This window comes from Anomaloglossus baeobatrachus, chromosome 4 (genome assembly GCF_048569485.1).
Source record: "Anomaloglossus baeobatrachus isolate aAnoBae1 chromosome 4, aAnoBae1.hap1, whole genome shotgun sequence".
Lineage (NCBI taxonomy): Eukaryota > Metazoa > Chordata > Amphibia > Anura > Aromobatidae > Anomaloglossus > Anomaloglossus baeobatrachus.
Genome location: NC_134356.1, coordinates 441,333,665 through 441,360,627, shown reverse-complemented (window position 1 = coordinate 441,360,627; position 26,963 = coordinate 441,333,665). Strand labels below are relative to the sequence as shown.

The window sequence follows — 26,963 nt, the reverse complement described above, 5'->3', positions numbered from 1 at the left end:
GAGTAGCCCCCAGATGTCCGGAAAATGGAAGCTCTGACTCACCCTTCTTGGTGGCCCCACACTTGGCGCGCCAACTGTCAAGTTCAAAATGACGATGATGATGATGAGACTCAAAGGATCTCTCGGGATCTGGCTGCTGTTTCAAATCATAAATTGTCATGAGTGCACTTCGAGACTAAATAACTGGACAGCAAGTCAGTTACATCTATCTCCATGACTGGCTCTTGACCAAGTAATCTTTATTATTTGAAAAAAACTCTAAACCGAGCAGTAAGGGGGTGTAAACAAAAGTTTTAGTCCAATCAAGTATCGCAGGGCAGGGCTTCATGACGTAGAGAGATCTACACATCCTCCTTGGATTGGTCAGTCCAGACTCCAGGAATTTCTTTTGTCCATCTGTCTTGGGTGCAAACAGGAAATGGCAGCCATCTTTACAATTACATGTGCTGGTATATACTGTGTCTAAGGAAAATACACTGAATATGCAATATACATATATACATGTTAGTAAGAAACAAAAGCATTCACAAATATGTGTGTTAGTTCACATCTACTGAACTATATAACTGAGTCTATGAAATGGCTGAATTAAGTATTTTTGGATACTCAATTCTTTATCCTCAACAGCATCAGTCACTGTTCACACTACAGACTCTAACATGCCACATTGTGGTTTATTGGGTCTTTCTGAGTTACACAGGTAGGCTCGGGCGTTGTTGACCAACTGTGTGGTAATTTGTGATCAGGATGATAAGAGTTAATTTCTACTAGCCTGCTGCTTACCTCTGGGATCACATGTTACTCCCTGCCTTTTTAAGATGAAGTAATCTGTCTTCCCATGCCAATGATAGATTTTGCCACACCGGTCTGCGTGCTGTTGTATCTCAGTCCTGCTGGTGATTATAGTGCTGTGTGTGTATAGCTGTTGTGGAGTTCTCTCGTCATCTTGTCATTTTCTCCCTGCTCTCATTTTCCTCGTTAGTACTATTTGTCTAATACCTCTGAGTGAACATGCTGAATGAATGAGTTTTAGTTTCCCCTGTTTGTCCATATCTGTGGTTTCTACCACTGCTGTCCCGGCCCTCCCATGAGGTGAGAAAGAAGGGTTATTAGATCAGGGCTATATAGGAGCAGGATTAGGAAGGTGGCCCAGACATCGTCATCATCAAACATATCTCTGGGATCAGGAGAGCTAATGCCTCTCTAGCCTGAGGGCCAGTTTAGGAACCCTGGTCCCCCGTTCGTCCATCACGCCCAGTGACATTATCGTTGGCCATACTTAAATTTCTGCCTGGACCCTGTGGCTGCACTTTCAAGGCAGTTGCAAGACTTCTCTCTCCAGGTGGCGGAAATAAAAGGGGCAGTTCAGCAACAACTGCAGTCCGCTACAACGCAATCCGTGTTGGTTGCCAGAGCATCAGAATCCAAATTGCCCTTCTTGGAGAGATTTTCAGGGGAGTGCAGCCAGTTTGTCACCTTTAGGGAGGTATGCAATTTGTATTTTTGTCTTCGCCCCCATTCCTCTGGTGGTGAGGCACAGCGGTGGGTATTGTGATTTCACTTCTGAGTTGAGACTGACAAGCATGGATGTTTTCCTTGTCAGTGGACAGGTTTTTCTTTGCGCTGCTTGGTCTTATCTATGACGATCCAGATAAGGTGTCATTAGCTGAGTCTAAGGGTACCATCACACTTTAGCGACGCTCCAGCGATCCCACCAGCGATCTGACCTGGTCATGATCGCTGGTGCATCGCCACATGGCCGCTGGTGAACTGTCAATCAGGCAGATCTCACCAGCGGCTAGTGACCAGCCCCCAGCCCCCAGCGACGCGTGGAAGCGATGCTGTGCTTGGTAACTAAGGTAAATATCAGGTAACCAAGCACTTGGTTACCCGATATTTACCTTGGTTACCAGCGCACACCGCTTAGCGCTGGCTCCCTGCACTCGTAGCCAGAATACACATCGGGTTAATAAGCAAACCGCTTTGCTTATTTACCCGATGTGTACTCCGGCTACGTATGCAGGGAGCAGGGAGCCAGCACTGGTAGCCTGAGAGTGGCGGACGCTAGTAAACAAGGTAAATATCGGGTAACCAAGCAAAGCACTTTGCTTGGTTACCCGATATTTACCTTGGTTACAGCTTACCGCAGGCTGCCAGAAGCCGGCTCCCTGCTCCCTGCACATTCAGATCGTTGCACTCTCGCTGTCAAACACAGCAATGTGTGCTTCACAGCGGGAGAGCAACGTCCAAAAAATGAACCAGCACTGTGTGTAACGAGCAGTGATTTGACAGCAGGGGCCAGATCGCTGCTCAGTGTCACACACAGCAAGATCGCTAATGAGGTCACTGGTGTGTCACAAAAACCGTGACTCAGCAGCGATCTCGCTAGCGATCTCGCTATGTGAGAAGTACCCCTTAGATCCATTCACTGCACCAGGGGAATCAGCCAGTAGAGGATTACTGCCCTGAATTCTGGTGGTGGTCTGTGGACACTAAGTGGAATAACCCTGCACTCAAGAACCATATTTTTCAGGGTGTGTCCAAAAGGGTAAAGGAGGCGTTGGTGATGTATGAAACTCCTCAATCTCTTGAGTGTGCTATGTCCCTTGTAATCTATATTGATATTTGTCATGAACAGCCGGGGAAGTCACTCAGAAATCCCACCGCTGCCACCAATATGTCAGGAATATGTCACGAAAGGGGGGTATAGGAAGCGGGAATTACATCCTTCCTTTCTACCACCCATCCGACCGACAGGCAGAGCACGTGACGCGCTCTCTAGCGCCCCTCCTATAGTGAAGCCAATTATGGAATTGCCCGACAATAAGCAAGGAGGCCACTATTCTACTGTGCCGATGCTTGAAGGGCTCCCGGTGAGAGTAGGGTATATATTTCCCCGACCTCCGCGGACGGAATATATAAAAACCTCCCCAAATCTCACTGGCCGCCCCACAATGACAATGATCCTTGGCACAAACTCGCTGCCACCAACCGATTTACGGTAACTATTAACCGAGCACACAGACGTGGGATTCAAGATCGAGATAACAGAACAGCCCAAGATTAATTATATATTTTAATCAGCCTAAGGCACACTAAAAACTACAATATATACAATATGGAATCTACAGGACATACATAGGTCAGAGTACAGTTACAAATAAAACATGGTTTACAAACAGGCAGACAATTCAAGCAGTTACCTTATGCATCTGGCCACAGGGGGGCACTGTTCGACCAGGTTTCCAGGAACTTCCTCACATGTGTTCTCAGACACAGACCCCCGAGCAAGAACACCTAAAAAATGGCTGCACTGAGGTTATCAACCTGGCTCAATCCAGGTCCCCTCCTACCTTAGTGACCTCACAAGGAACACTGCCCCTCCCCTGTCTTGAGTCAAAAATAGTATCCAAAGTGATTATTAATCATAACTTTGCCTGGGAACGTCGTAGGCGGACGCCAATGCTCTCATTTTGACAGTTATGATTTTAGCTTCAAAATGGTAGGATGCATGGCTGGTCTGCTGGTTCCCCACTGGCCTATATCACGTTTGGGGTACTTCCCAAGGTCCCACAACTATAAAAAAAATATGGGCTGAACTCGTCAGCTGGCCCCAATGCCATATTTCTGCCTGCCATATTTATAGGAAGCACGGTTCATGAAATATTACACATATTCTACTGGAGGCTGCCTGTCTGGAGACTTCAAAGCCTGCTAGGTAGATACAAACTTTTACGACACTGTAACTGAGGGGGGTCTTCCTGGGTCTTTTGATGCTTCCCAGGGATAACAGCTCAGCTAATCTCCATATCATAGGAGATTGCCTCTGGCTGCATAGTTGGATTTGACACCTTTCCTTTGACACCAATCTGCAAAGGATTTCTGTGTGTGAAGGAAGAAGGGAGGGGTGCCATCAGGGAGCGATTAGAGAAATTATGACTGGACATCATAATTCCTCTTCATATCCCAGGATTTACCTCACAATATTGATCACCGTTTCCATCAGAGGCCTTATAATACCAAGACTCTTTGGTAATGGGTTTTTGGGCATCCTGAGGCCTCACCTGAGCCCATGCAGCTTGGAGGGATATTCCATGTGAGGACAGGCTGCTCCTCAGCCAAAAGGAAAGGAGCTTATTTTTGCTGTGGCAAAATGGGTCACTTTGTTGGTGCCTGCCCCTCTGTGCCCAAAGGAATACAACAGTCGAAAAAAGACTTTTTGGTCGAGGTGGGATGGGGAATTCCAACCTGGGTCTAGGTATTTCCTCCACCATGGTGTCTCAGTGCTTAATACCTACCAGGATAAAAATAAGGGGCCAGGATATTCCTATTAAGGTCTTTCTGGATAGTGTGTCTGGGGCAAATATAATTGACGAATAGTTTACTCTTTCATCTGGTTTAACGGTGAATGAGTTATCTAGTCCTGTCCAGATTATTAATTGACTCGGCACCTCTCTCCTAAGGGGACTTTGTGTACAGGGGCTGGAACTCATCATAGGGGTAGTCCATTCAGAGGAAATTTCATGCTATGTGCTCAAAGACCTTCCTGCACAAATTGTGTTGGGCTTCCCTTGGTTTACATTACATAACCCTGTTGTTAATTGGAACACCCAGGACACAATTAAATGGGGCTCTTACTGTAACAAACACTTGTATCTTGGTGACAACCACAAGTATTCTGGATCTGGATTATTTCTCAGAATTTGGTGATATGTCTGAAAAGGGTTGTCAGGAGCTGCCACAGCACAAATCTTATGACTGCACCATTAGGTTGAAACCAGGGGCCAAGTTGTCCAAGTACAGAATATATAATCTGTCCGGTCCTGAGAGACAAGCTCTCAAAGAGTACATAATGGAGAGTTTGGTTAATAGTCACATTAGGCCATCTTCATACCTTGCCGTTGGTTTCCGGGCTTACATGCATTGCCCAAATAGTGGCATTTTGCCCAGATACGGATGTTTTTAACCTAGATAGTGGCATTTAAGTTAGGTTCCTGGATTACAGAGATATACCTTGCCGTTGGTTCCGGGCTTACATGCATTGGCCAATACATAAACTAAATATCTCTCTTTTGCAGTAATGCAGTGCTATATTTTCCCTTGTACATTTTTGGCTTTTTCAGTGTGCTACTGTAGGCATTTATAGTTACTATGTTTTTTCAGTTAGCACCTGTTCACATTTGTTGGATGTGTGGGTCAGTTTTTTTATATTTCTAGTGAGTCTTTTTCTGACTGGGCACTCCGCCCTAAGACCTGGCTGTGTTCATAACCATTATAGCAGGAGCCTAGCTGCCCACACATGGAGGTTTGTAGTCCAAATAGTGGCATTTTGACCAGATACGGATGTTTTTTAACCTAGATAGTGGCATTTAAGTTAGGTTCCCGGATTACAGAGATATACCTTGCCGTTGGTTTCCGGGCTTACATGCATTGGCCAATTCATAAACTAAATATCTCTCTTTTGCAGTAATGCAGTGCTATATTTTCCCTTGTACATTTTTGGCTTTTTCAGTGTGCGACTGTATGCATTTATAGTTACTATGTTTTTTCAGTTAGCACCTGTTTACATTTGTTGGATGTGCGGGTCAGTTTTTTGATATTTCTATTAGGCCATCTTCGTCCCCTGTGGCTGAGGGTTTCTTCTGTGTCAAAAAGAAGGATGGTGGACTGCATCCACGTCTAGAATTCCATGAGCTTAACCAGATTACGGTTCGTGACCCGTATTCTATGCCTCTCATTCTGGACCTATTTAATGAACTTACCGGTGCTAAATGGTTCTTGAAACTCAATCTATCAGGGGGGCCTATAATCTGATTCGGGTCCAACAGGGCGATGAGTGGAAGATAGCATTCAGTACACCAGAGGGTCACTTTGAAAATCTGGGGATGCTGTTTGGCGTGACCAACACGCCTGCTGTTTTTCAGCACTTTATTAACAATGTTTTTGCTCACCTGTTGGGGAAATTTATCATTTACTTGGATGACATTCTCATTTATTCAAAGGATTTTGAAACAAACATTTTTGCAAATTTTCAGAGAGAACAAATTTTCAGAGAGTAAGATTAGAAAAGTGTGTATTCACCGTTCTGGAACTTCTGTTTTTGGGTTACATAATTACTGCCTCTGGTTTTAGGATGGATCCCTCAAAGTTACAGGCTATATTAAAATGGGACCAGCCTTAGAACCATAAGGCGCTGCAACACTTCCTTGGGTTTGCTAATTCAGGAAGTTTATTGAAAATTTCTGTGCCATAGCAAGACCTCTTACTGACATGACGAAAAAAGGTACAGACTTTCCTAACTGGTCTGAGGGTGCTATGTAAGCATTTGACTGTTTAAAAAAAATGCTTTGCATCAACACCTGTACTAATACAGCCTGATGTGTCTCAACCCTTCACAGTGGAAGCTGATCCATCTGTTGGTAAACTGCGTCCATGTGCCTTCTTTTCCACAAATTTTTTTCCAGTCAAACATAATTACAACATTGGTAATAGAGAACTACTCGCTGTCAAATTAGCATTTGAGGAGTGGCGACACTTTTTGGAGGGAACTATTCATCCTACTAGTCTTATTAATGATCATAAAAATCTACTGTACCTTGAGCTGGCTACACGTTTTCAGTGGTCATTATTATTCAATAGGCATACCTTTCTTGTAACTTATTGTCCAGGGTCCAAAAACGCAAAGGCTGATGCACTGTCCAGGAGTTTTCCGGGGGGAAGGGGGCAGAACCTTGTGAGGAACTTGTACTCATCCTGCAGAAGACAGTGGTGGTTTTGGTTGTACGTAGTGAAGTTGAATCTGAAATTGTAGAGGCCCAGGATGAGGCACCACCTGGGGTTCCAGCTAACAAGTCATTTGTTCGTCTGAATCTTCGCCTTAGGGTTCTGCAGGAACATCATGGTTCATGGCACCAAAACCAAGCTTACGCTATATTCACACTCAGTGTTTTTGCTGTGTTTTTTTCTTCTCTGCAGTCAAAACCTACTTTCTTGGAGGTAAAAATGCCCATTTTTCAGCATTTTCAGGTTGTTTTTGGATGCGGATTACATGTGTGCTTCGTCAACAGTACATATTTAATAAAGTTAGTTTTATTCATCAAAACACTTCAAAAACGCTGTGGAAAAATGCTATTGCATTTTTTAACTTTCTCGTATCTAGCGCCATTCTTCTCCTCTTTTCAGTGACATCACCATTCTGCACACTCTCCTTCTTTAAAGCATATATAATTTCTTTGTAGTGGACCTGGTTACTTTAGGAAATATGGTGTGAATCCAGCCTAAGGGTTATTAAAATTACAGCTGCAGCATTTGGCCAAGTGAGTACATGAAAAAAAATACAGAAAAAAGGAATTAAAAGGTCCCACTCTGAAGAGCCGTAGATTACAGTGGTTAGATGTAATGCACATTATTATGCTTCTGTAATACTATCGTTAAGACAGGGATCTGTTTTTGGAAGTGCACTAAAGCATATACCTGGTGTAAAGGTGGTCACACATAAGTACTACATAGTTACTGTACCTCTGAATACCTTTTTGTGTGTTTTTCCCCCCAATCATACTCACACGACCAATGTAAACAAACTCCACATCAATGGATAAAGGTCATAGTGTAGGATATACCAGACACAAATTCTGTATATGCCATAGGATGTCTGTGCCAGGGGCGTAACTAGGGGGGGGCTGGGGGTGCACGTGCCCCGGGCGCAGTGTCAGTGGGGGGGGCGCTGTCGGGACCCGCGTGCACCTTTCAGCAAGGACGGTGATGTATGTTGCGGCCGAGTTCAGGGGCCCGCAGGTAGCGCTCATGCTGACAGCTGCAGACTCTTAGATCCACACCTGAATGCAGCCTTCACCGCTGTGTAGGGGTTAAGTTTGTCTGTGGGCGGAGCTAGCATGCACCGTGCACTGCCCTGCCGTTCCACAGATGATGGTAGATGATAGAATGTATGGGCTCCATCCAGGTATGACTTAATTTGTCATGAAGCTGGTCACGCCCATTACCTGGAAGGAGCCCATACATTCTAGGCTCAACGTACAGAGGAAGAAATGAGCCGCCGAGCTGTATGTCCTGTCACCCACAGTGCTGTATACCCTGGAGAACTACCTATAATATCCCCCCACCGCAGTGCTATATACCCCTAGAACTGCCTATAACCCCCCAGTGATGTATACCCCTCCGAACTGCCTATAATATCCCCCCCACAGTGCTATATACCCCCAGAACTGTCTATAACCCCCCAGTGCTGAATACCCCGCAGAACTGCCTATAATATCCCCCCCACCGCAGTACTAAATACGCCCAGAACGGTCTATAACCCACCAGTGCTGTATACCCCGCAGAACTGCCTATAATATCCCCCCACCGCAGTGCTATATACCCCCAGAACTGTCTATAACCCCCCCAGTGCTGAATACCCCGCAGAACTGCCTATAATATCCCCCCACCGCACTGCTATATACCCCGAGAACTGTCTACAACCCCCCAGTGCTGTATACCCCATAGAAATGCCTATAATATCCCCCCACTGCAGTGCTATATACCCCCAGAACTGTCTATAACCCCCCAGTGCTGTATACCCCGCATAACTGCCTATAATATCCCCCCACCGCAGTGCTATATACCCCCAGAACTGCCTATAACCCACCAGTGATGTATACCCTGCAGAACTGCCTATAATATCCCCCCACCGCAGTGCTATATATCCCCAGAACTGCCTATAACCCCCCAGTGCTGAATACCCCGCAGAACTGCCTATAATATCCCCCCACCGCAGTGCTATATACCCCCAGAACTGCCTATAACCCCCCAGTGCTGAATACCCCGCAGAACTGCCTACAATATCCCCCCCACTGCAGTGCTAAATACACCCAGAATGGTCTATAACCCACCAGTGCTGTATACCCCCCAGAACTGTCTGTCCCCTGACCTCAGTGCTGTATACCCCCCAGAACTGTCTGTCCCCTGACCCCAGTGCTGAATAGCACCCCAGAACTGTCTGTTCCCCCCATCCCAGTGCTGTATACCCCAGAGCTGTTTGTCCCCCACTCCAGTGCTGTATACCCTCAGAATTGTTTGTCCCCCACCCCAGTGCTGTATACCTCCCAGAGCTGTTTGTCTCCCACTCCAGTGCAGTATGTCGCCCACTCTAGTGCAGTATACCACCCAAGAGCTGTATACCCCAGAGCTGTATCTCTCTCCAACCCAGTGCTGTATCCCCCCCAGAGTTGTTTGTCCCCCCACTCCAGTGCTGTATACCCCCCAGAGCTATATAACTTCTCAGATCTGATTGCCCCCCTCTAGAACTGTATGTCCCCTCTGGAGCGGTTTGTCCCCCACCCATTGCTTTATGTCCCCAGCCTCTCTTGTGATGTATATACAGCAGTGTCAGTGTGCTCTGTGTGTGGCTATGTCTTTTTGTCATGGCCACTGAAGTGATGGCCCAGGGAGGCCTCTGGCTGTGTAGTCGTGGCGGCGGTAGCTTTCAGGCACACCCCTGGCTCCATCACTCCTTTAATGTTGGGGACTGGCTCAGTGGAACAGTGTGTGTCGGTATCTTCGTCCGGTAGTACACAAACAGTCCTCAGGCAAAAGTTGCTTGCAATAAAAGATAACATTTATTGGCACCCTACAAATCCGGACAGCAAATACGGCAGTTTCTGTGGAGCTGGGGACAATCTGTCCAAACGCGCCCTCTAGTGGGGATATGCCCTGGGTACTCCGCTTCTCCGGGCTCCCACTCCTAGGTCAAGCACACACCGGACCCACACCAGCGGAATCAGACCTCTGAGGTTGCGTACTCCTCCGTTACTCCGGCGTCCCCTGATGTTCCGCTCATACACACTGCCACCGATGGTCACACACTGCTGTCCCGGATCCGACTCCCTTCACACACACAGACCTTCCCTAGTCATCCAGCCGACTCCTCCTCCCCGGTGGCAACAGCCGTCCCACCCGGCCACTAGGGGGTGCCCTAACACTAAAATACAATACAGTATAAAAGAATATAACACTTTTATTAATAACATTTCCGGAAGATGTTTCCTTTGTAGGGGGTTATGAACACCCACTACATACCTCCCCTCTTAAAACCCGAGCCTCCCGGCAAGGCTCTTAACTATAACCACACATTAAAATATAAAAACCTTTTAGGTCAGTCCACAACAACAGCGGCACCAGTTCAGCGGCGCTCCCGGTCCTTAGGGGCGCTCGCCGGCGCAGCAGCGCTCCCGGTCTCTTGGTAGCGCCCGGAGGCTCAACAGCACTCCCGGTCTTAGATGGCGCCCGGAGGCTCAACAGCGCTCCCGGTCTTTAGGTGGCGCCCGGAGGCTTAACAGCGCTCCCGGTCTTTCGATGGCGCCCGGAGACGCAACAGGGATAACAACTTGCAACAAAACTTTTGCCGGCTAAACAACAGCACCGGACTTTAAACAGATGGACTGTAGGAACTTACTCTGGGGGCCAGGCCCGCTTCCACTCCTCCGCTTGTGCCTGGATGTACGCTCCCAGAGACTGTCCCGGCTGGCGGCGGATCCTCCGAAAGGACACGGGGGCAAAAGGTGGCTCCGCGGCCGCGGCTGCTTCTGCTCCCGGCGGTGGTGGTGGCGTCGCTGCCCGGGGTGGTTGTGGTGCAGGTGACAGCACATCTAAGACGATGACCGGCTTGTTGGTAACGCTTTGGGTCACCGCTACCACTGGGGGAACCTTCTCCGGGTCAGCGGTCGGGCCAGATGATGCTTCCGGGGCAGTGGACAAGGTGCGCCGGGGTTGAGAGGGTGCGGACGAGACCGGTCTTGGATGGCTCCGGCGCCGCTCCTGCAGTTCCTCCCACTCCAGCTCCTGCTGCCACTGTTCCGCTTCCCGGGCGGTCGGCATTCGGGAGACGCCAACAGCAAACAAACCGCGGCTTCCTGCGTCCGGCAGAAATTGGACTTTTTCGCCCGGCCACAGTGTATGGAGTCGTTTGGGCAGTCCTTCCACATCGAGATGAACTCTATTATAGAAGTAGTCATCTCCGGTCTCTACTTCTCGGATGAATCCGTACCCCTCCTGCTGGTTGAACTTTACTACCACTCCGGTAGTCAACTGCAGAGCCAGCTCCTCTCCGGCGGGACCGGTCAACATCTCCCGGAATGTGGTTTCGGCTACCAGACGTTCCCGGACAGGGTCAGGCACCGGGGACGGAGCTCTGGGGTAGGGTACGGAGGGCGGAACGATGACCGGCTCCCAGACAAAGCCCAGGTGGTCTACTTCCAACTGCTCAGCGAGCTCTTCGGCCGGCACTCCATAGGAGGTGGTTGGGGTAGCAGCGGCACCCGGCTGTGGAGGCTCCCAAGGGGCGTGCGTGGCATATGTGGCCCGGACCTCCGTGATGGTGCCTCCGGTCTTTGCATCCCACGTTGTTTTCCAGGATACTTTCTCAGGCCGTGTGGAACCTCCCGGTCCGATTGGCAGGTCCACAAGAGATGCCTCGCTGGCTGTAGCAAACTTAGGCCGTCCCCGGCCTAGGCTGACCAGAGCCATGGTGGTGGCCAGCTCCTCTGGTTGCCCCGACATGTTCATCTCTGTCTCCTGTATGTCCAGTAGCGACGGAGTCGATGCTGAGACTGAGGAAAGAGGAGGCGGGCCTTCGTTTCCCGCTCTTAAACAGAATCCTCCCCCAGCCTCACGCATCATCTTGACTCCTCCGCGGCGGTACTTCTTTTTCTTCCGAACACCGCCCACTCCGTATGTCTTCAATGCCCTGGGACTGGCGCCTCCCCTCTTTGGGCGGAGTACTCTGTGCCTCTTCCTCGGCACCGGCCAGCCCCAGGCTCTTCTTTCGGCGCCAACTTTTCGCGCCTTTTCTTCCTCAGCTTTACAGATAACGGCCCTCTCGCCGCCATCTTGTGCCCGGTCCAACGCCTGGGGCACTTCTTCCTCCCACCATGGGACTGGAAATCTTCTCTCATAGCCCGGATACGGTGCACTCGGCACTACTTGGTCTCCGGCTTCTTGGGTTCCTGGCAGGGGAATCGCATCCTGCCGACTACGCCACATGAAGTGATGGCCCAGGGAGGCCTCTGGCTGTGTAGTCGTGGCGGCGGTAGCTTTCAGGCACACCCCTGGCTCCATCACTCCTTTAATGTTGGGGACTGGCTCAGTGGAACAGTGTGTGTCGGTATCTTCGTCCGGTAGTACACAAACAGTCCTCAGGCAAAAGTTGCTTGCAATAAAAGATAACATTTATTGGCACCCTACAAATCCGGACAGCAAATACGGCAGTTTCTGTGGAGCTGGGGACAACCTGTCCAAACGCGCCCTCTAGTGGGGATATGCCCTTGGTACTCCGCTTCTCCGGGCTCCCACTCCTAGGTCAAGCACACACCGGACCCACACCAGCGGAATCAGACCTCTGAAGTTGCGTACTCCTCCGTTACTCCGGCGTCCCCTGATGTTCCGCTCATACACACTGCCACCGATGGTCACACACTGCTGTCCCGGATCCGACTCCCTTCACACACACAGACCTTCCCTAGTCATCCAGCCGACTCCTCCTCCCCGGTGACAACAGCCGTCCCACCCGGCCACTAGGGGGTGCCCTAACACTAAAATACAATACAGTATAAAAGAATATAACACTTTTATTAATAACATTTCCGGAAGATGTTTCCTTTGTAGGGGGTTATGAACACCCACTACAGCCACCAATCAGCGTGGCACAGCAACATGCCCAGGTGGAGCTGGATGGAGACAAGCGGGGGAGGTGAGTGAGCCTGCTGCCGGTTTCCCCATATTAATAATATCTGTAATGTGTCTGTGGTAATGTATGATGTGTGTCTGTGTATGTCAGTGTATATGACTGTGTATAGATTTATCTCTGTTTATATGTATTTTTGTGAATTTGTCTTTAAATATGTATATGTATGTATGCCTGTATGTGTACATATTTGTGTATGTGCGTGTCTATGTGAGGATGGGGCCCATTGAGACTCACCCAGGGCCCACAAAAACCTGGAGCTGGCCCTGCCTGCAGCTGCATTTTGCCGCCCCCGTAGTGGGAGCCGGTTATTCTCTGAGTCCGGCTGTCAAGGAAAGGGGATAGCATGAGAGGATAGTGTGAAGCCATAGCAAGAAGGGGGAGTGTGATGAGGGGCACAGTATAAGACTGGGCAGTATAAGGGGACATAGTGTAGAGGACAGTGTGACTAATTCTCATTATTAGGCCTCAGTCCCACTTGCTCATTGCTTCCCATGCAAGATCATCAGATGCAATATGCTAATGACTCTCGGCTCAGGCTCTTCTGTGAGCGTGAGCCGAGTGTCATGCGACTGTGATCCTATCTTGCGATCAGATCACAGCTGCGGACAAGACGAAGGGAGGGAGTAATTTCCCCCTTCTTCACAGCCTCTCTGCGTTTATTGTATTGCACTCTGATTACATCCAAGTGCAGTGCGATATTCACACGCTCCCGTAGACTTGTATGGGTGTGTGAGCTGAGAATCTCTGACACTTGCAGCATGCTGCAATTCTTTTTTCATGCCAATATATCATGCAAAATCAATTGCAGATGGACACTCGATATTTTATCAGATTGCACTCGTCCGTGCAAAACACAAGTGGAACTGAGACCTTACTGTAGTTCCTGTATAGTCCGCCGCAGTCTGATGATGACTGTTAACTCCTAAGTATCTACTTACCATTGTTAAAAGGAATCTGTCACCAGGTTTTTGTGCCCCCATCTGAGAGCAGCATAATGTAGAGACAGAGACCCTGATTCCAGCGATGTGTTTCTTACTGGGTTGTTTGCTGTCATTTTGATAAAATCAATGTTTTCTCTGCTGCAGATCTAGCAGTCATACAGAGCTGATGAATATGCTGGTCTACCTGGCAGCATGCCAAGCAGTCCTGTAGTGATAATCTACTGCTGATTAAACAGTGATTTTTATCAAAACTACACTAAGCAGCACAGTAAGTGACACACTGCTAGAATCAGGATCTCTACCCCTACATTATGCTGCTCTCAGATAAGATGTTAATATCCTAGTGACAGATTACCTTTAAGGATGTATTGGAAGTTGTAGATTCCTGCAATAGAAATGTCTATGTGTCTGACCTGACATTACAATTGATGTACCATGTTTGTGGTTCTGATGATGTATTTCTCTACTGAAGAAGGTTTTGATGCTGTTTCTGAACTGGTGGGGTTATATTGATGTATTTCTGTACTGCTGGTGGTTGTGATGAATTTCTGTACTTCTGGTGGTTGTGATGCTGTGTTTCTGTATTGATGGGGGTTCTAATTATTTATTTCTGTACCTCTGGTGGTTCTGATGCTGTTACTAGTTCTGATCCTGTACACGAGTAGCAATACATAAATTGTGAGATTGGACCACCCCTTTACTTAGAATTCGGCTATACTGCTTAATTTTATAAGTAAAGTCTTGTCCAGGTTTGAGATGAAAGTTTCTAATCTCTCTAGGTGACTGCAGGCTTCTGAATTCTCACAGCGCTTGCACATTTTTAGTGTTCTCCGGTGCCAGTGGCGGGAGTGGATGGTCATGTGAGGGCAAGTATGAGATTCTTATATTTCTGGCCACATTATGATTTCACGTGTCCGGCCTTATTCAATTCATTTTTATTGGCACATGACCATATGTATGTAAATCGCATACTTGCAGTTTTGTGACCTCTCACCGCCGGCACCAGAGAATCCTGACAGTGTGCAGTGTGAGAATTCAGAAGTCTGCAGTCACAGAGTGACACAGAGTGACTGCAGATTTTTATATCAAACCTGGAGAAGCCCTTTACTTAAAAAAAATTAAACAGTTTAACCCAATCCTAGCAGCATGTAATATACTCCCTGTCAGGATTCAGCTCTGCTTCTGGTTCTAGTAGTCATCATATGGCCCCTCCACTCATATATGAGTTTCATACCTACATGTGACAATTAGCTTTTCTTCCTACGTTTCTCTTTGAACATCAGGTGAATTATTAAGAGCAGCTCGTCATCATGTGACTGTAAGTGTGCAAATCACATATGAATAATTGGTCACATGGGGGGCGCCAAACTGAATTCTTGCCCTGGGTGCTGGAAAGCCTAGATATACCTCTGGTCTGTGCACACAGTATATTACATCAGTATACGAGAATACATGGCTGGTGTATGACCTGCTGTAACTACAGACATCAGAAGTCCCATGTAGGATATTATGTGATGGTATATGAGTTGAGACATCAGATATTATACAAGCCGCATACATCTGTACATAACATCAGATGTCTGTGCACATAGTATATCAGTATATAGGAGAATACATGACTGATATACAGAAAAAGTGAATTCATTTGCAGGATCCTGGTTGGGGGCCAGGCTGCTATTCTGTGGCCAGGCTCTTCCCTGTTAACTTCCTCCTGCTTATACCTGCTGGCATAATCCTCCTGCTTATACCTGCTGGCATAATCCTCCTGCTTATACCTGCTGGCATAATTGGCTTTTCCTTTCATTTATATCCTGGCCCGATGTCATAAATGTTTCACGCTGCAAAATGATGTTGTGCCAGGACTGCAAATCAAAAAATGAGGAGATGCTGGCAGGTAAGAGTAGGTCTGCAAGGTCACTGTCTGGTGGCCACATACTACTGATGTATCTGCTAGACCAGGGTCCTGTGAATAGATTTACTCATCTGTATTGGTAAACAATATGTGACTACTACAGAGCATCAGATATTATACCGGCCAAATATTATCCTGTATATAACATCTGCAAGGGCATAACAATCATGGCAGCAGAGGATGTGACAAGGATGAGGGCCATGGAGTTAAGGGGTTCCCGGCGCCTTCCCCATCTGCAGCTGAATGTGATGTAATGACCGCTAGCCTATCAGAAGCCGGAAGCGGACGTTGGCATGTCAGCTGCAAAAGATGTAGGATGTCACTGCCAGGTGGCGCTTACCACCCCCTTTGCAGCTATTATCGAGGAGAAGGAAAAAGGTGCTCTCCGCCAGATCAAGAAAAGGTGAGAGGAATTGGGTATTTCTTGTTTTTAATTATGTTAGAGGAAAGCACCAGGACAGTGACATTATTGTATGAAGTACACAGGACAGGGACATTATTAAATAATGAGGAACATTACTACATACAGGGCTAGGATGGGGAAATTATTATATACAGGGCCAGGATGGGGACATTATAATATACAGGGCCCAGGATGGGGAAATTGTTATGATCCGGAACCATGGAAGACCACCATAAATCATTGGTAAAAGGTGACAAGAGCATTGGCAACTAATCTGGCCGCCATCCCCTTACTAACCATCAACATTAGAAGTAGCCGAGGGGGAAACTAACATCCTGTGCACCGCGAACCCAGCCGGAGAACTAGCTATCCTAAAGGAAGGAAAGATGAAAAACTCTCTGCCTCAGAAAATAGATAAAGAATAGCAAGCTCCCCACATTCAAAGACTGCGGTGATATAGGAAAACACAATACACAGATAGATGATAGGATTAGCAAAAGGCGAGGCCCCCACTGACTAAAATAGGAAAGGACAGGAAAGGGGCTGATGGTGACCAGAGAAAAACCGTGCAAAATTCCAAATTCCTGATAGTACAAAAAGGCCCTCAGATCGCACGATCTGCACTCCGTCCTATACCAGGCGCTCTTGTCATGCCAATGAACAGAAAACAAGAATCATTACAAATTCCAAAAAGCCACAAACACATGGACTTAAGGAGCTATACTCCAAACATAACTGCAGGGAGTTACCCAGCTAAGCAACTGAGAGGGAAGATCCCTGCGTGCAAATAACTGAAAACAACCACAGCAAATGACAAACTCAGATAAGAGTAAAAGAACCAAACAATAAATAAAGAGCAAAGCACTTATCTGGGGTAGATGTGGTGTGGAGCAGAATGAAGCAGGCTGGTGAAAAAAGAACAACTGGCACCCGGCATAGCCTGCTATCAGACCAGGATTTAAATCAGCAGAGAGTTAGCAATGGAAACGCCCATTGCTCAACACACCTGGTCTATGTCCAAACCATTCCTGGCCACAAGAGGGAGCCTCCCAGCAGCCAAAGCATAACTGACATTCACAACAGGAAATTATTACATACAGGGCCAAGGAAGGGGACATTACTACATACAGTGCCAGGATGGGGACATTATATACAGGGCCCAGGATGAAGACATTACTTCCTACAATGCCAGGTCGGGGACATTACTACATACAGTGCCAGGTTGGGGACATTATTGCATACAGGTCCCAGTATGGGGACATTAATACATACAGGTCCAGGACAAGTACATTATTGCATACAGGGCCCAGGACAGGGGCATTATGACATACATATTATTCACATGTTGTGGGATGACCTATCACAGCTACAAGTACTCCTTGCCTTTTTAAGATGAAGAAATCTGTCTTCCTATGACACTTTCAGGATATAGCACACCACGAACGAGGAACGAGACCAGACTAGGTTTAAATGCACAAACTCTTTATAACCCGATAAGGTTAACGGGGGTGAAGCTAGTGTGGAAAGCAAATATCAACACAAAGAATTGTACAAACACCCGGTTACTAAACCAAGATCAGCGTGCTGGGCTAGGGACCGATTCCAATAGGACAGGAACCACCAGGAACAATTTAAATTTACTTAACCAGAAATTCCAGAAGAGAACTAGAAGGTGTGAATCACTGGGTGTAATCAGGAGCTGTCCCTGGACCAGCACACCAATGAACAATCTTAGCTAAATCTCTAATTCCTCGCCCTTCCCACACACATATAAGCAAACAAGAAAGTACCCCGGGGTTAAACACCTGCTAGCAGGAATACACAATCAATAAGGTTCAGTACTGCAGCGATGACTGCTGTGTATTATATATTATTCCTGTTTTGGTGACAAAACCACTACTGCATAATTGTCCATATTTGTCCACAAAAACAAAAAGATATAGTCCGGGCCTGAGCTCAGGACTTACGGTACCAACGAATTTATCCAGGAAGGTCTCTAGTACAAAGGAGTGTCTGCTCTGCTTCCGGCTCCACAGTAGTTCTCTATGGCACCGGCAATCACGGGAACAGATCACCTCAGGGCTTGACTCCGCAGCAGTTCTCTATGGCACCAGCAATCACAGGGACAGATCACCTCAGGGTAGAAGTCACAGCCTGATAGGAAGGTCTCAGGTTTGGATCACCTCAGGGCTTGACTCCGCAGTAGTTCATTCTTGTAGCTGTTTATAGTCACCGACACGCAGCTGAGTGGTCTCTGCATGCACAGCAATCGGCAGGCTCTCCCTCACACTCCAGGTCTGCTTGCACAGCCATCCACAGTCTGTCTCTAAAGGACGCTTTAGACGCAGTGACATCACTAGTGATGTCGCTCGGGAAAGCACCCGCACCGTCGTTTGTGCGTCATGGGTAAATCACTACCCGTGGCGCACAATACCGCTAGGATGCGCAACACGTACTTACCTTCCTAGCGACGTCGCTGTGGGCGACGAACAACCTCTTCTTTAAGGGGGAGGTTCGTGCGCTGTCACAGCGACGTGACACAGCGGCCCGCCAATAGAAGCGGAGGGTCGGAGACCAGCCGCATTATCGACATGCCCACCTCGTTGCCGGCAGGATGCAGGTACGTTGTTGTTCGTCGTTCCCGGGGTGTCACACGTAGCGATGTGTGCTGCCTCAGGAACAATGAACAACCTGCGTCCAGCACCAGCAACAATTTTTTGAAAATAAACGACGTGTCAACGATCAACGATTAGGTGAGTATTTTTGATCGTTAGCGGTCGCTCATAGGTGTCACACGCAACGACATCGCCAACGAGGCCAGATATGCCTCACGAATTCCGTGACCCCAGCGATATTTCGTTAGCGATGTTGCTGCGTGTAACGGGGCCTTAACACTCCAGGTCTCCTCCTCAGACCAGGAAACAGGCAGCCACTCCACTCCAGAATCTCCTCGCTCTGTCTCTTATTCTCTCTCTCTCTTTCCTTCCTCCTCTCAGGCTGTGCAGACATCCCTCCGGTGGCCGGGAGATGATATTGTAGCTCGCTCATCAGGAAACACTGCCACTGGCTCATCAGCCCTCTCACATTCCCATGCCAACGATAGATTTTGCTACACCTGTCAGTGTGCTGTTGTATCTCAGTCCTGCTAGTGATTGTAGTGCTTTGTGCATGGAGTTGTTGTACTGTCATTATCTTGTTATTTCCTCTCTGCTCTTATTTTCCCCCTTATCACGTTTTGTCTAATACCTCTGTGTGAGTATGCTGAGTGAACGTGTTGTGGTTTGCCTTGTTTGTCCATATCTGTGGTTTCTACCACTCTTGTCTCAGCCCTCCCCTGTGGTGAGGGAGAGGGATTAGTAGATCAGGGCAGTAAAGGAGTGGGGATAGGAAGGTGGACCCAAACATCATCACCATCTGACATATCTTTGGGATCAGGGACAGCTAGGGCCCCCATAGCCTGAGGGCCAGTTTAGGAGCCCCAGTCCCCGGTTATCCCATCACACCACGTGACAAGCTTTGTCAAGGGTAAGTGTGATATTTCTGATTGTGTATTATCCTTTGTTACAAAAGTTCCACCATGCTGAAGCCAGCATCACTAGCGATCACATCGCTTTCCCAGATCGCTCTTTCCTCCTGCATCCAGCGTGGCATCTGGATTATACTGCACATCCAGCCCTAGGTCACTCTCACAGACCTGCAGCTATCTCTTACCTACATGACATTCTTGACAGTGTACGTTTGAGGAAGGTTTTCTGAAACTCAAACGTTACGTAATTGTACACCGTTTTGCCACATTAAAATTATTTACTGACTCATGCGAATTTGAGTGCCGGATTCTTTGTTTGTTAGTACTACGGAGTTGGATCCTATCTGGGCACCTCATCCTACCAGGAGTGCCATGTTTTGTATTTGAACAAGATGCTGAATCCAGGCATACCTATTATAGAAAGATCCGATGCTTGGTTGATGAAATATCTTTAATCAAAGTTGCAGAAAAGCACTGCACTTTGATGTGTGCAACATGGGTCTTTGTGGGTTGGGGCCTCTCATTTACTCCTCCTCCAGTGTCCTCTAGCGTGCCCTCTTTTCTTTATTTGAATGTTGTGCCACGCCGCCATTGCTGTTGCTGGCGGTGCAAGCACATTGCTACAGTACTCAGGTCTGCATTAAAAAGGTGCCAGAGTCCGCGTATGCACATACCACGATCTTCGGTACCATATTATTGAGCACACTGCAGTGAAGACTAAGAGCAGCACCGGTGTTCCTTTTTTTTTAACACACCACAGTATGTTTAGTAAAATGGAGCTGGAGATCGCGGTACACTGGCGTCATTTTACTGAAGACCTGAGTACTGTGGCAATGTGCACTCACCACCAATAACAACAATGGTGGCATGGCACAATATTAAAATAAAGAAAAGGTGGCAAGCTAGAGGATGCTGGAAGAAGAGGAATAAACACAAAGGCCCGTGCCCATGTTGCACACATCAATCGAAGTGCAGAGCTTTTCTGCAACTTTGATTAAAGATACTTCATCAATCAAGCATCACATCTTTCTATAACAGGTATGCCTGGATTCAGCATCCTAGTGCCAGTATGGCACTGCCTTTACCTCATATACCAAAATCCTACTGGTTGGTTCTCTTTAATTAGCCTACAGGTTTGCAGGCAAAACTGGTGTTTACCTACAAAAATACTCACCCACTAACAGTCAATGCAAACATTTTACATTTTGTAGTAAAACTTTATGCCGGGGTAGTTTTTGTTTGGCCATAACGTATGCCCTCATAGGTTACAGGATGTACCATACATGCCATCTGTAGCATCAGGTAAGTGCAGCCCCTTTCTATTCCAATCTTTGGAGAAGGTGTGGCCTGGAACTCGTGAACGTGGGTTAGGTAATAGGTGCATGTAGTTTTAGGCCTCATTCAGATGTCTGGTTTTTCTGGTCTACAACAAAGGTCTGACTTTTCATCAGTGTTGGGTCAGTGTATCCGTTTTTACCATCAGTGATTTTCTCATATGAAAAAACTACATTGAAAAGCTTCTAACCATTAAATTGTGAACATCGGGTAGCACATTGATTGCACATTGTTGACAATGTCTGCTGTCAGTGACATTTCACAGACTCGAGACTCGAATAAAATTTGGAAATGTCTCTGATTTTTTTGCAGACACACAGAACATAACAAAAAAAAAAAAAAGACAGACATGTAAACTGGACCATACACTATAATTGGCAAATAATCTATCAGCCATAAAAAATGGACATCTGAATGAGGCCTAACTGCTGGACCCTCTGCATGCCGATCTGTCACTGAATAGACCACCATGCGAACAGCATCACCTGAGCATTCAGGCAGATTCACTTTACTGAATGATTATTAAAAAGTTATGTGAGATATTAAACAATAAGTAACAATAACTTTTAAAAGATTCTGTTCTCAATGTCTAATTGTCATTGGTCAATTAAATGTCCTAACATTTTCAACACTGTTTTATTGAAATAAGCTGTGTGGTGTTAATTCATTCATGTTCTTAGGCCTCCTTCACACATCCGTGTCGCCGGTATGTGTTTGGTCCGTTTCCTCACGTGCCGGAGACACGGGCACATGTAGACCCATTAAAATCAATGGGTCTGCGCTCACGTGCGTATTTTGCCATGGACCGTGTGTCCATGTGGGGCATACGTGTGCCCGTGTGCTCCACACGTAGACATGTCCGTTTTTCTCCGGCATCACCAGTGTCACACGGACCGCACACAGACCGCACGGATGTGATCTGTGTGACACGCACTGGAGAAAACACACTTGTCTGTGAAATAAAAAAAAAATCTGTACTCACCTTCTCCTGCGCTGCTGTCTCTGCCACTGCTGGCACTTGCTTCCAACCCCTGCTCATTATGCTGATTGCATATTTACTCCACTGCGAGCAGGAAGCAGCGGGGAGTCGGCAGGACTGGAGACCGAAGATCAGCACCACAGGCAGTAACGTCAGGGACAAGTGAGCAAAAAGTTCCCGTTCTCCGTGTGTTATCACGGATAACACACGGAGGACACACGTAGTGCCATAAACACGGCTCACGCAGGGCAAAACGCACCTTTGACACGTCCATGAAAAACGTGCGTGATTTCACGGACATGTGAAAGAGGCCTAAATCAGTGTTTCCCAAACTCCAGTCCTCAGGGACTCCAACAGATCATGTTTTCAGGTTTTTCAGGATTTCCTTAAGGGAAAATGTGACAATCTCTGATGTCTTGATATTGACTCCATCACTTGTGCAATGCTTAGAAAATCCTGAAAACATGATCTGTTGCGAGCTCCTGAGGACTGGATTTTGGGAAATTCCTCTATAAATACTCTTAGTCAGCATCTTATTTGCCCTAGATTTTTTCAATAGTAAATTAAATTGGAAAGCACAGTAGGGGAACACTTTGTGCTCAGGAAAATTGTCTGTATCAGATTTTTGCAGGTAAAGCCAAACTGCACTTGGTAAAGAAACACCAGCCCCAAAATGGACTAGTAAAGGTTAATTAGCGTGTGTCGTAGACGCCATTTTTTTTCCCCATGATAATAAATGTCATCTCATGTGTGAGGTGCATTATCAGGAAGCTGCATTCATGTTCTTAATGGTACTGGGAATGGTTTCTGAGGCTTGTGAAACCGGACAGGTTCTCATTTAGCAAAGGCAAAAAAACTTGCTTTGGATTACTGTTATGTTTAAAGCCCGCTTTACACAATGCAATTTCGCATACGATCTCGTATGCGATTTGCAACGCCCCCATTGTATGTGCGGCACGTTCAATTTGTTGAACGTGCCGCACAAACGATAAACCCCCGTCACACGTACTTACCCGTCCATACGACCTCGATGTGGGCGGCGAACGTCCACTTCCTAGAGTGGGAGGGACATTCAGCGTCACATCGACGTCACGTGGCAGCCGGCCAATAGATGTGGAGGGGCGGAGCTGAGTGAGACGTAAACATCCCGCCCACCTCCTTCCTTCCGCATTGCCGGCGGGAGCCGCAGGAGGCAGGTAAGATCTGTTCATCGTTCCCGGGGTGTCACACAGCAATGTGCGCTACCCTGGGTACGATGAACAATCTGACGTGCAATTCTAGAGAAAGGTACGATGTGTTTGCGATGAACATTTTACCGTTCAATCGCAATCGCACGTACCTGTCACACACTGCAATGTACCTTACAATGCCGGATGTGCGTCACTTACGACGTGACCCCGCCGACACATTGTAAGATATATTGTAGCGTGTAAAGCGGGCTTTACTCCTGGCATCCTTATTTACAACCTCATGGGCACTCCCGATCTGTGTGTTGGTTCTGTTTTTATTCCCCAGCAGGGTTAAAGTGATGAGTCTGTTAGTGAGTGTGCCCATGCTTACTTCTCGTGTTTTAGGATCATCAGTGTGGAAAGAAAATCAAAACCTTAGTTTATTACCGGTAAGAGAAATATCATACCATTGTCAATATTTACTTCTCGCACATAACTCATACTGCACACTCATGCATGCACACACACACTAATGTTGATTTATAGTGGCTGCCATCGTCAAAACACCGTTTTATGCTTTTGTTAACAGGTTTTCTAAAGGAAAAGTGCTACTGTAGCAAAACCAAAAGACAGATATTTCATAAAATAAATAATTTATTAATTAAAACTTAAAAAAATAAACTTTTGCATCATTTTCATAATAAATAAACTCAGAAATACATTCATAGTAGACGTATATTAAGTAAAATGTATATAAAAATAATTTTTAACAACAAATAATACAAAAAATAAAATATAAAAATAAATAATACATGTAACACATACTTTTGTTACTATTCAGACAGCTGCTTGTGCTTCTCTGTATTAGGAATGTTACTCAGAATGGTTGTATCTACTACAAGAAGAGCTAAGGTTTATAGGGCTGTTTGCCAATACAAACAAACCCAGTAACGACCACTTTTAAAATACAGCACTGAATTCAGCAGATATATATATATATATATATATATATATATATATATACTAACTGTAGATTACATGTTATAACCAATTATTTAATTATTTTAAATTCCTGGTAGCAAAAACCAGAACTGGCAGATCTGAGTCGAAGAGACCAAACACAGAATCTTTCAGTTCTAGTCTTCTAAAAAATTGGATTGCATCAATGCCAGATACCAACTCACCCCTTTTTAATAAAAAATTGATGGATTGATTGATAAACCTGAAGTTCTCACATGCTTAAGTACTGTAAGTGGGAATTTTCTTCTAGAACCAACTTATAATAATCAATGTTGGACAAAATGTAGCTTTCTTAAAGTCAGACTTAATCAATATTTGTTCTCCTTCTGAGTATTTTAAAGTGCTTTGCAAATATCTTGAAACCCTTCTCATGGGGAAAGAATGCTAAGCAAAGGAAGTTCACTTTGCCCGAGAATACAGTCTCTCTTCATGCTGCACGATTTGTTGATGACCTTTATTTTAAGACTGCGGCTATGTAGCTGTGTTTGATACACATTCTCAAAGAAAAAGTCCTCATTGAAGATGGGGTTTCTGCTTCTTCTGATTACAGTACTTCGCTGCTTCTGTTGTTTTCCAGGAGTGATGGAAAGTGTCACAAAACAGTTGATGGTTTTTGGGTCAGTATCTGGGTGGTAAAGTCCTTCAACACTTATGAGTCGGACACGAAGCCTTTCTGCTTCAGGGCAATACTCTGTAGATATCCGAAGGGAACCTCCGTTTTCTAGCAACACAGCATTTTCGGTCATAAATCTGCCCCTAGAATAGAAAAGGTCCATTGGAAAGACAGAATCCATCATTGAATCAGAAACTCTCCGAATTATGTTAGGACTACTATCTGTGGAACTACACTCATCAGCTGAGAGTGAATTATTTCTGGACATCCCTAACTTCCCTTTCCTTATGAGAGTTTTAGAGAAAAGCTTGTCTTGGCTTAGAGCTTTCAGCAGAGAGTTACATCGAGGTGGAGATCTGTGAAGCGAAGGAGAACTAAAAGGTGAAGAGTCCGAAGAAGACGATGTTTCACTGTCCAAGGTGCCAGAGCGGCTCAATGACCTCAGTTTTAATGTTGTGAAACTACTGCAAGATGATGCCCGTTGCCATGCAGATATGTTTGAGCGTGATTTAGGCAGCAAAATTGGAAGGGTGGCAGGGTCATTGTGGAAGAGAGATTCTTTTCTTCTAGTGTTTGGGCTTTCTAGTAAGGTACAGAATCCATAGGAAGTTTGAGCTTTGGGAAGATGTGGCAAGGAAAGAGCTGCTTGTGCTTGAGGATCAGAATTCGTACTTTCTTCTTCCAGGGCTTCTTCTGCACTGTCCACCTGGATAATATGTGTCTCTGGTGTATTAAAATCTTCAACTCCAAAAGTTGCTCCACAGAGGTCAGGAACAGACCTATAAAGAGATTTCATTCTCATGCCCCTCTGTGATGAAAGTAGAGGAGGGATGCAGAACTCAGGGATTCTGTCTGGAGTTAAAACATTTGGACAAGGTATAAGATGCTGGTTCTTGTCAGGATAGGCGCCCCTTGGTGTAGGATCAGGCATATGTCCTTGCATTTCTGGTGCCTTTAGCTTCTCCAAAAGCCACATAAGTGTTATTATGTGTTTTATAATTGTCCTGTAATAGAAGCATAAATAAGTGAGAATTTGTTAAACCTATGTAACAAAACAGGATTTACAATATGGTGCAATAGAGTTACATTTAAGGCAGATGTTTAACTCTTAAATTAAAAAATACCAATTAGTATGAATGTAGGCAAGAAAGAACATCCTGAAATACAATATTTACCTGATGCAGTGGGGAAATCCTATTCACATCACCAATAAATGTCCTCTGTAAGATGAGCTGTTACAGGAGCCAGCGAGGAAATCAGTGCTATTTATTCCAGAGCAGTGTGAGCTCAGCAACCTCCGTCACCTGCTTTTATAGCTAAATTGTGCAGATCTACAGCCAATTGGAAGAAAGTGGGTGGCGTATATCCTTCAGTGGAAAGAGACACGAGGCAACACCGTGACACAACGGAGCTTTGTGATAACACTTCCTACGTTAACATTCCCTATTACTGACCCAGCGTAAGAAAACGCACTCTAAATGTAGGCTTATTACAGGTTAAGTGAACAGTTACTAAACCTTACTTTATTTACAAATGGAAATAGTGAAAATAAATGAATAAAAAAACAATAATAATAATAATATGTAACTTTAAAGAATGTGATTTATGATTCATTTAAAGGCTAAATCCATTCGAAACCTGGAAATTCTGATCTGGCTGCAATTATTTCCGAGAAACCTCCATTCTATCAAAAATCATTCTTACAACGGAAACATTTATGCCTAGTCTGCATATAACTTAGCCTCCTGACATGTAATGATTATTATTTCTCATGTATGTTATTGTTTTTATTGTTCTAAGTACTTTGGTGACAACACGTTTGATGTTAATACTTATGAAGCATTGGCCATAAAGGCGACATTTAACAGTTAGTTGTTTCTTTTTCCTTTATGTCTATTCCTGTTTCCCCTTTCCCTAATTCCTCCCTTAAGGGTGCTTTACACGCTGTGTAATTGCTAGCGATTTCACGAGCGATAGCACCCGCCCTTGTCGTTTGTGCGACATGTGGTGATCACTGCCGTAGCGAACATTATCGCTACGGCAGCATCACACTCACATACCTGTTCAGCGACGTCGCTGTTGCTGCCGAACAATCCCTCCTTCAAGGGGGAGGTGCGTTCGGCGTCACAATACGGCCGCCCAAAAGAAGAGGCGGCCGCCCACCTCCTTCCTTCTTCCTTTCCGATGGACGCAGGTAGGATGATGTTTGTCGTTCCTGCGGTTTCACACACAGTGATGTGTGGTGCCGCAGGAACGACGAACCACCTACGGAATGAAACACCAATGACATTATGATTTGGAGCGACGTGTCAACGATCAACGATTT

General features: G+C 46.1%; 1 protein-coding gene across 1 annotated transcript; it reads right to left on the bottom strand.

The window, feature by feature from the left end:
* Nucleotides 1–23,640: 23,640 nt before the first annotated feature.
* On the bottom strand, nt 23,641–25,905 carry LOC142301640 (C2 calcium-dependent domain-containing protein 4C-like). Its single transcript, XM_075342661.1, has 2 exons — nt 25,813–25,905; nt 23,641–25,641 (listed from the first exon to the last, which is right to left on the bottom strand). Exon 2 carries the CDS (start codon nt 25,611–25,613, stop codon nt 24,393–24,395), a length of 1,221 nt encoding a protein of 406 aa, XP_075198776.1. The 5' UTR covers nt 25,614–25,641; nt 25,813–25,905; the 3' UTR covers nt 23,641–24,392.
* Between the last annotated feature and the right edge of the window lie 1,058 nt (nt 25,906–26,963).